Source organism: Podarcis erhardii (assembly GCF_964252035.2).
Source record: "Podarcis erhardii genome assembly, chromosome: 12".
Classification (NCBI taxonomy): Eukaryota; Metazoa; Chordata; class Lepidosauria; order Squamata; family Lacertidae; genus Podarcis; species Podarcis erhardii.
In genome coordinates this window covers 51,907,444-51,918,284 of record NC_138513.1, presented here as the reverse complement: position 1 = coordinate 51,918,284, position 10,841 = coordinate 51,907,444, and the positions used below count along the sequence as shown (strand labels likewise).

The following is a 10,841-nucleotide window of genomic DNA, read 5'->3' as shown; positions in this document are numbered from 1 at the left end:
AGCAAAAAAGTCTAAAATCTGGTTCTAATTCCCTACTGCAATGCTTATGTCTACATACGTATAGCATCAATATGTCACAGGTGGAACAGATGTGGCACGAGGACTTCAGGTCAGCAGAGTCAAATGGAAAGGTCTTTCTTCAGATCTCAGCAAGAAATTAACTAAGGATTCCTGTGCCTTGTGATACTCCTCTCTGACAACTACAAGGATGATAATATGAGGAGTTTTTAAACATTATTGTTACGTACTTTTACACAATCATCATTACGTGCCCTTAGCAGACAGAGATTTGAAGGTGCTGGCACAGATGGCAGGCAACTGAAACAGGCAAATGTGGTTTTCTCTCAGGTGCTTCCTATGCTCCAGGTTTCTTGCTCTCTGCAGGCAGATCTACACTACAAATGTGTACCAGCTTTAATCTTTTTCAACAATCATGTTCTCTCTACCCTCCCCTGAAGAATCCAGAAAACTGTACTTTAGTGAGGAAGCTAAAATTATCTGCTAGGGCTAAACTTAAAATTGTGGGAGCCATTGCAGCACAGTTCTGTCCTGCATCAGGCAGTAATACTGGAACCCACCCCTTAAGATACCAGAATCAGCCCTCCCAGGAACTGGAGCCATTGGGGGAGGGAAGGAACTGCGATATCGATTCCTCAAGCATTTGATAGGACTGAGCCATCGTGCAGCAGCTCCCATACAAGGTAGCATCAGATGGGACACTGAGAAATTCCTAGCCTTCCCCACAGTTCCCTGAATTCTCTGGGAGAGGAGGTGACTGTTAAACCATTTTAAATCTATAGTGTAGATTCACCAAAGTGGAAACGTTAAACCATGCATTAAAATAACAATCATTGACACTGTATGTGAGTACAACATCCTTGCTAGGAAATTATCTATGCAAGAATGCTAGAGAAGAACGGTCTCAGGCTTTAGGATTGCTTTGCTGTTCTCAGGAGAGAAGTATTTACATTCTAAAGGGCTTCTAAAAAAAATATAGAAAAGTGGTCCCTGTTTCCACAGGTATTTCTGAACACCTCCAGCCACAGACAAAGAAGACAGGTGGTGACTGACAAGTGTGAACCTCTTAAATTATGCTCTTAGTTTAGATGGATACAAGAAGGGCAAATTCACAGTAAACCAATATTAAAAAGGCCTTTTCTGAAATGCTGTGGCAGCTCCAGTCCTAATGGTTGCTCCTCCGGTTGTGCTGATCTTTTTTAAAAACTAGATTTGTTCAAGAGTCTGCAAAAGAGATCTTATCTTCTTGCTGTAAAAGTCTCTCCCCCCCCCCTTTCCCCAAGCCATCGGCTTTTCTTTCTGCTTCCAGTTTCAGATCAGCCACTCCTTTTTGCTCTCATCAATGGTCTCAGTAAAATTGGGGTCGTTGCTCATAATGGCTGCGTCAGCGCTCTCTGCAGATTCTGCCCCCTTGGCTTCGTTGGTGTGGTAAGTTCCCTTGTGGCGGAACATGTAGCGAATGAGGAAGACCAGGGTGCAGAGGATGGTGAAGATCACAACGGCAATGACACCTAACACAGAGAGAAAGGCGGAAGGTTTCAGATTCAAAAACAAATGAGCAAACAGTTTAGTTTTCATATACTGTCTGATATGACATGGGTACAATATTGTCTCTGCAACCTCTCTCATGGTAACAGAGCAGGCCTCCCGTCTTATTGCTCCATTCTTCACGCATGTCCATTAACTGGCAAATAGTTCAGTGGGGCTTGTGCAGCTGACACTACAGAGCGCTGCACTTCACGCCACAGGGCCTAATTGGGAGAGCCGCTTCATGACACCCTTAATTCTAACTATAGTGTGGCATAGGCATTGGGGATGTATCCTGAATCAACCAGCTCAATCGCTGGCTGATTACTCCATCACAGTTGATCCTGGGTTAAGCATCCCCCCAAGATGCAAATCAAATAGGGCAAACCTGCCAGGTTGTCATTTGGGGAGATCTATGGCCCATTAACCACCATCTGGGCCGCTGGACAGAAACCTTCCCCCGCAACGCCTTCACTGGGGTACCCTGAAATTTGAACCTGGATAGCTCACTTTTGCCATCTAGTGTCACATCTGTATGTTGCACTTTACAACACATTTAAAACATTTTATTTGCAGCTGTATAGCTGAGTCCCCAATGCCTGTTTCTGCCAAACGTTTTGACAGTTGCTATGAGGAAGGCAAAACCCCCAGACAGGCCCAACTTGTCTGCGGGCAAATTCCTCCCTGGCCCCAAACGCAGCGGCAGATTGGTTCCGCAGCAAGGCCACTTCCCTTCGGACAGAGCAGCAACCTACAGGGCTGGTGGGTGGGATGCCCAGCACAGCCAGTTTACATGCTGAATGTAGCAGGATATGCCATCAGAATTCAAACTACCTATCATGTACTGCTTCATAATTAAATGTCTTTATTTCCACTTCTTATTATGCACTCTGTCCTAACAGTTCTGGGAAACTAAGCACAAATATAGTTGAAAATCCTTTTCTCTTTGCTAGCTTAGCCTTGGAAATTATATGTGTGTTTTAAATTAGGTATTTAAAAAGATACTTGCAAACATCGTATCTTATCAGCATAGAAATCAACATTCCCTTCTGAAAGGCAGAACATGTACTTACTTACCTCCAATAATAGCTGAATTCCTGTTAACACCACCTCCAATAACTTGACCATTGTAAGGAAGATCAGCACCTGGTGCACAAGAAAAAGCACGAGTTATTATTTACACCATGTCCTTTAGATATTTAGCCCCTCACTTTAAAATACCCGTGCTTTTCCTCTTCTTTTTAAGCCAATTTACAGGTGAAACTCAGAAAATTAGAATATTGTGGAAAAGTTCATTTATTTCCGTAATCCAACTTGAAAGGTGAAACTAATATATGAGATAGACTCATGACATTCAAAGCAAGATATGCCAAGCCTTTATTTGTTATAATTGTGATGATTATGGCGTACAGCTGATGAAAACCCCAAATTAACAATCTCAAGCTGATTAGCTGCTCTCCCTGTGCAAAGGTCAGAGGGGGCAGGGTTTCTGTTGAGGCAGGTGATTAGCTGTGGGAGGAGCTTATCAGAGATTGCAGGGCAGCGGCGCGCGCAGTTTGATCCATGTTTTAGATTTAGGGGAGCTAGTCTCAAACGTTTGTTGGGGGAGACCTAGGTTTTTTTGGGGGGGAGTTATTTGTCCTGTCTTCACGCTTTTTATGATGGAGGACCGCTGTAGCCACCCCCAACGACACGTTCTCAAGATGGAGAGTGAGGGAACAGCTGCAGTCGCCTGTGGTTCCTGCGCAATGTTTGCCATCTTGCCAAAGGTTGCAGGCAGCTTTACCTGCAGCAATTGCATGTTGGTTGCCCTCTTAAAAGACAAAGTCCAGCAACTGGAGGAACGTGTGTCTACGCTCCAAAGAATTAGAGAGCTGGAGCTCTTCTTGGAAGCAACAGAGCACACCGTCTCCACCAAGGAGGAGACAGGGGACTCCCCTGAGAAGGAGGCTAGTTCACCAACACAGGAGCCAGATATATGGAGAAACGTGACTCAAAGAAGTAGGAAGCCCAGGGCTCGCTCTGATTGTTTAGAAATACACAATCGCTTTGAGGTCCTCTCCCCTAGCATGGAAGACGAAGAGCAGACTCCATTTGAGGATCTCTTCCTCATTACAGTCGATCAGGTATATGAAGACGAGCAGCAAAGTCAGTCCTCAGGGAATGTGCAGGCGACCTTGGAACAGACAGCTCACGGAAGAACCCCGACCAAACCTAAGAGAAGGCGTGTAGTGGTGATAGGGGATTCCCTACTGAGGGGAACAGAAGCAGTGATCTGTGGGCTTGACAAGATGTCTCGGGAAGTGTGCTGTCTCCCCGGGGCTAAGATCCAAGATGTAACTGAACGACTGCAAGGAATCATAAAACCCACTGACAAATACCCCTTCCTCTTGGTTCATGTGGGAACCAATGACACTGCAAGCAATAGCCTCCAGAAGATCAAAAGAGACTATGAGGCTCTGGGCAGGAAATTGAAGCAATTAAATGCACAAATTGTCATCTCATCTGTCCTCCCAGTTGAACGACGTGGCCCAGGGAGAGAGGGGAAAATAGTGGAAGTGAACAGCTGGCTTCGCAAATGGTGTAAACAGGAACGGTTTGGATTCTTAGATCACGGACTGCAGTTTCTTGAAGATGGACTTCTGGCAAGCGATGGGCTGCACCTCACAACGGTTGGGAGAAATGTTTTTGCCAAAAATCTCAGAAACCTCATCAGGAGGGCTTTAAACTGACTAATGTGGGGGAGGGAGACAGTGCTCTTGAAGGTAGGAGTCTATCAATTGATGAAGCTGATCATCCAAATGTCATAGACCAAATGGAGCAAACAGCACGCAGACCTAGTGGTGGGAGGAAAAAATCCTTAAATAAGAGACATGGGGGAATGATTAATGGACTTCAATGTCTGTACACTAATGCGCAAAGCATGGGAAATAAACAAGATGAGCTTGAGCTCTTGGTACAGCAAACTAAATATGACATAATAGGAACACTGAAACCTGGTGGGATAAGTCCCATGACTGGAATGTAATAATGGAGGGATACAATCTATTTCAGAGAAACAGAGCAGACAAGAAAGGAGGAGGAGTGGCGTTATATGTCAGGGATGTGTATACCTGTGAAGAGATCTAAGATTTAGAACCTCAAAGCCAAAGTGAGAGCATTTGGGTCAAAATTAAGGGAGAGAAGAATAACAGTGACCTCACTGTGGGAGTTTACTATAGATCCCCAAACGGAGGACATAGATGATGCCTTCCTGGAACAGATGGCCAAGCATGCAAAAGGAAGGGAGATAGTAGTAATGGGGAACTTCAATTACCCGGATATTTGTTGGATGTCAAACTCAGCCAAGAGCATAAGGTTAAACAGATTCCTCACTGGCCTTGCAGACAACTTTGTTGTCCAGAAAGTGGGAGAAGCAACAAGAGGAGCAGCCATTTTAGATCTGGTCCTAACCAATGTTGATGACCTGGTTAGTGGGGTAGAAGTGGAAGGATCATTAGGCACGAGTGATCATGCTCTTCTGAAGTTTACTATACAGCGGAAAGGAGCAGCCAAGCATACTAGGACTCAATTTCTTGACTTTAAGAAAGCCGACTTCATAAAACTTAGGGAAGTGCTGGGTGAGATCCCATGGACAGTAATACTAAAAGGAAAGGGAGTTCATGATGGCTGGGAGTTTGTTAAGAGGGAGATAGTAAAAGCACAACTTCAGGCAATACCAATGAGACGGAAACATGGAAGGTGCCTAAAGAAGCCAGGGTGGCTATCTAAAGAACTTTTAACTGAGTTAAGATTAAAAAAGGATGTGTACAAAAAGGGGGGAAACCACCAAAGAGGAATTCAAACAAATAGCCAGCACGTGTAGACACAAAGTCAGAAAAGCTAAAGCACAGAATAAACTCAGGCTTGCTAGAGAGGTTAAAAGCAACAAAAAAGGCTTTTATGGGTATGTTCGTAGCAAAAGGAAGAAGAAAGAAACAGTGGGGTCACTCAGAGGAGAAGATGGTGAAATGCAAACAGCGGACACAGAAAGGGCTGAACTCCTCAATGCCTTCTTTGCCTCAGTCTTCTCTGATAAAGAAAACAATGCCCGACCTGAAGAATTTGGAGCAAATGATTCAGCAGAGGAAACACAGCCCAGAATAACTAAGGACATAGTACAAGAATACTTGGCTAGTTTAGATGTATTCAAGTCTCCAGGGCCAGATGAACTGCATCCAAGAGTATTAAAAGAACTGGCAGATGTGATCTCAGAACCACTGGCAGTCATCTTTGAGAATTCCTGGAGAACAGGCGAAGTCCCGGCAGACTGGAGGAGGGCAAATGTTGTCCCTATTTTCAAAAAGGGGAAAAGAGAGGACCCAAATAATTACCGCCCAGTCAGTCTGACATCAATACCAGGGAAGATTCTGGAGCAGATCATTAAGCAAACAGTCTGTGAGCACCTAGAAAGGAATACTGTGATCACCAATAGTCAGCATGGATTTCTGAAAAATAAGTCATGTCAGACTAACCTGATCTCATTTTTTTGACAGAATCACAAGCCTGGTAGATGAAGGGAATGCAGTGGATGTAGCCTACCTTGATTTCTGCAAGGCATTTGACAAGGTGCCCCATGAAATTCTTGTAAAGAAGCTGGTAAAATGTGGACTTGACTATGCTACCACTCAGTGGATTTGTAACTGGCTGACTGACCGAACCCAAAGGGTGCTCATCAATGGTTCCTCTTCATCTTGGAAAAGAGTGACTAGTGGGGTGCCACAGGGTTCTGTCTTGGGCCCGGTTTTATTCAACATCTTTATCAACGACTTGGATGATGGACTCAAGGGCATCCTGATCAAATTTGCAGATGACACCAAACTGGGAGGGGTGGCTAACACCCCAGAGGACAGGATCACACTTCAAAACGACCTTGACAGATTAGAGAACTGGGCCAAAACAAACAAGATGAATTTTAATAGGGAGAAATGTAAAGTATTGCACTTGGGCAAAAAAAATGAGAGGCACAAATACAAGATGGGTGACACCTGGCTTGAGAGCAGTACATGTGAAAAGGATCTAGGAGTCGTGGTTGACCACAAACTTGACATGAGCCAACAGTGTGACGCGGCAGCTTAAAAAGCCAATGCAATTCTGGGCTGCATCAATACAGTGGTGCCCCGCAAGACGAATGCCTCGCAAGACGAAAAACTCGCTAGACGAAAGAGTTTTCCGTTTTTCGAGGTGCTTCGCAAGACGAATTTCCCTATGGGCTTGCTTCGCAAGACGAAAACTTCTTGTGGGTTTGCTTCTTTTTTCATAAAACCGTTAATACCCGGGGAATCCGCGCTCCGCAAGACGAAAAAATCGCAAGACGAAGCAACTCGCGGAACGAATTATTTTCGTCTTGCGAGGCACCACTGTAGGAGTATAGCATCTAGATCAAGGGAAGTAATAGTGCCACTGTATTCTGCTCTGGTCAGACCTCACCTGGAGTACTGTGTCCAGTTCTGGGCACCACAGTTCAGTGGCCTACAGAATGTGTTGACCCTGGACTTAATGAAGCACAGTGGACCAGCACCAGCTGATGACACGGCTCCCCAAATCAACACAGACTGTGGAAACTTCACACTGGACTTCAAGCATCTGGCATTGTGTGCCTCCCCATTCTTCCTCCAGACTCTGGGCCCTTGGTTTCCAAATGAGATGCAAAAGCTGCTCTCATCAGAAAAGAGATTTGAGGAGCCATGTCATGGCTGGAAGTGGGGGGAGATTGCTCAGAGTTGTTGAGCTTTTTTGGGGGGGAGAGTTCGTGCCACGCTTAATTACGATTGATGCCTGCTGCTGCAGTGGAGGGACCTAGCGACGGGGGCGGTGGGTGGTGACATTCCTTGACCAATCGATTTAATGCCGCAATCGACAAGGATCATCTGCGATTGACCGTGATTACCCCGGGGATCTCACTGTCCATCGTGGTCGATCGGTTGAACATGTCTGATCTACATGAAACTGCTGGGTGGGGTTATCTGGAGGTTTGGAGTATGTTGTAAGCAGTATGTTGATGACACTCAGCTCTATTTCTCCTTTGCATCTGCAGGTGAGGCAGTGGAAGTGCTGGACCGTTGTCTTGCCTCAGTAATGGACTGGATGAGAGCCAACAAAGTGAAGCTCAATCCATATCAGACTGAGGCACTTTTAGTGGGTGGTTCCCTAGATCAGATGGGTGGGAGGTCGCCTGCTTGATGGGGTTACACTTCCTCTGAAGGAAAGTGGTTCGTAGCTTGGGGGTCCTCCTGGATCCTTTGCTGTCACTTGAGGCTCAGGTGGCCTCAGTGGCCCAGAGTGCCTTCTATCAGCTTCAGCTGGTGGCCCAGCTATGTCCCTATCTGGACACGGATAGCCTAAGTACTGCTGTCTGTGCTCTGGTAACTTCAAGGCTAGATTACTGCAATGCATTATATGTAGGGCTGCCTCTGAAGATGGTTCAGAAACTTCAGCTGGTGGAGAATTCAGCAGCCAAGTTGCTCACCGGAGCGAGACGGTTTGATCATCTTACACTGATCCTGGCCCAACTGCACTGGCTACCAAACAGTTTCTGGGCCCAATTCAAAATGCTGGTTTTGACCTATAAAGCCTTAAATGGTTCAGGACCACAATACCTGATGGACTGTCTCTATCCATATGAACCTAACTGGACCTTGAAATCATCTACTGAGGCCCTTCTTCGTGTGCCCCCTCCTCGAGAGTTCCGGAGGGTGGCAACACGGGAACGGGCCTTCTCTGCAGTGGCTCCTCGTCTGTGGAATGCTCTCCCCAGGGAAGTTCACCTGGCACCTTCATTATACACCTTTAGGCGCCAGGCAAAAATGTTCCCTTTTAACCAGGCCTTTGGTTGAACTTATTGACACCCAACACCCTTTTAGAATGTGGTTCTTTTTTTTTGGGGGGGGGTTATTGGGTTATTGCTTTTGGTTTGATTTCATATGTTGTGGTCATGTTGTGAACCGCCCTGAGACCTCCGGGTATAGGGCAGTGTATAAGTTGAATAAAAATATAAAATTAAAAAGGCTGAAAATTAAAGGTTTTATTGAGGAACACTGAGGAACTAACTAATGCTTGGTTAAGAGCCTTGTCTATGAACTAAGAAATCCCTGATTAAAATCTCAGCTCAACAAATAGCTCCCTGGGTGGGGTCTTAGGTCAGCCATTATATTAACGCCACCACTTCCCTAAATAATAAAATAATACCTAAATAATACTCCCAGGACTACTCAGGACAGAGTTCATTTATTCATTCATTTACAAATGTATAATCTGCACTTCCATAAAAAAATACAGCAAGGCAGAATGCAACATATAAAAATAAATCAACAAAGATATCAATAAAAGCATAAATAAATTCTTATTGTGCTAAGGAAACAATGTTTTAAAGGCCTGTTTAAACAGGCATTTGTTACAAATGAGACTCTGGGCAAATGTTTCCCTATTATTGGATTAAAATGCAGCAGAGCTATCGGGAACCAGAAAAAAGTGACCTCAAGTACCATATCTGGCTTGGAGGCCATTAGTCTGACCTGGACGACATTCCATAGGAACATGTCTCACTGCACATTTTACAGTGGCACAAACAGGATTCACCTTATGGAAATAACAGCAGGATAAAAATGACCATGAGAATCTGATCTAGTGTTCTGGAAATTAGAATCCTAACAAAAGGAATAGAGCAAAATTACAAAAATTGGAGATAAACTATAGCCGTTTCTTCAGAGCCATCTGTTCAAAGTGAAACTTTAAAACAGAGCACACCTTTTTGAGTCAACCTCCATCTTTCTGTCAGCACTTCCTCCTTGTTTCTTTTCTCTGACATTCCACAGATGTCAAAACTCTGCTTGACCAATCCCTAGCTTGATGCAGCTCACAAAACATGGCAATCTGCTAAACTCCTCATCAAAACTTGTTCTGTTGCAGAAAACGTCAGTGTTTCTGGGATTATATTTGCAGCCTTGCTCCAGACAGGGGCTTGGGGGAAGAGGGAAACAAATGCTCCCTATTCTGCCTGTTCTTTGCTCCGTTATCAGACTTGCCTTCTAGACATGCATATTGCACACTGGCAGCCACCTTCTTAACTGTCAACAGCTTCCTGGCTAATTGCTTGGCTGTCCCTGCTCAGCCCAGCTCCTGGATCTCCCTAGCTCAGGATACTTGCAACAGGCAGGAAAAATATGAACCCAGTTCTCCTACTATGCCAAACTGGGTCTTCTTTTTATCTATGGTATGCCAATTTCCACAATTATTTTCCATACATGCTTCAACTCCTGTTCAGATTGCATTTTACCATGTCTTTATAGAGGAATCCTAGAAGGAGCTTTGCGGGGGGGGGGGGGATGGAGTGCTGGGTCCTCTGTCACACCTGAGGTCCTGCTGCCTCAGAGGCTATGCCCCTTTTCCATAGGCAGAGAGGGGCCTGTGTGCCATCCTAATCTCACCCCCGGCACCAACACCAGGTGTTATGATTGAACCCTCAGTTTCACTCATTTTTGAAATTTGCAGGTCATGTAAGTCCCCATCTGGACACACACATCACTATGTAAACTCAAAATCCATACACACCAGCTGTGTTTTGCTCTCATGCACCCCACATGTCAGCAACTCCCAACACCGTCGCCTCAGAGCCTGGCTCTCGTGACCACCAGTAGCACCAACCAGCCAAGAAGGTAGCAGACTCAGGGCAAACTGTTGGCCATGAACAAACCGTCACCCTCAGACAAAGCAAAGTGCAAACTGATTTAAGTCAGGATCTTGTAGTTCTGAAGTGAGTGCTCCAGGCAGTCTTGGGTCTTAAAGCCAGTATGACATCAAGTAACATATTTTTTAAAGTTTAGGTTCTGAACTGAGGTTATTTTATTTTTATTTTTGAGAGCTAAGTGCTTGTCAGTCCTCCCAGTGTCTGAACATTAACTGGCCAACCCTCTGGAAGACAGGAACAGATTTACTTCTTGCAGAGCAACTGGGTGGAATATTGGCTGTCTGTTTCCCTTTTCATCTCTGGAAGTGAATGGACCATAACTTTACTTTCCTGAAACGTGACAAATGAATAGGGGCAGGGGATATCAGTAAGGGTCAGCCCTGGTCAGCCACAGCTTCTGCCCTGGAAGTCACAATGCAGTAGATGTTCGTGCATAGCCAACAAATTCGTACATCAAATTTTCAAAGTGATATAGAGGCACATTGTTCATATAGCGCACCCCTTTCCCCTTCTGGTATTGTATTTCACAACCTTGCTGCTTGCCTAGCTTGACCACAGAGAAGGATGGCTG

At 45.1% G+C, this 10,841-nt stretch overlaps 1 protein-coding gene across 1 annotated transcript in view; it reads right to left on the bottom strand.

The window, feature by feature from the left end:
* Nucleotides 1-994: 994 nt before the first annotated feature.
* CNTNAP2 (contactin associated protein 2) overlaps nt 995-10,841 on the bottom strand; it is a 1,010,375-nt gene continuing 1,000,528 nt past the window's right edge. Inside the window, exons 23-24 of the mRNA XM_081881791.1 lie at nt 2,623-2,691; nt 995-1,529 (exon numbers count right to left, since the gene is read on the bottom strand). Coding sequence (XP_081737917.1) covers nt 1,330-1,529; nt 2,623-2,691 — 269 coding nt within the window. The 3' untranslated portion in view covers nt 995-1,329. The remainder of the gene's footprint in view (nt 1,530-2,622; nt 2,692-10,841) is intronic.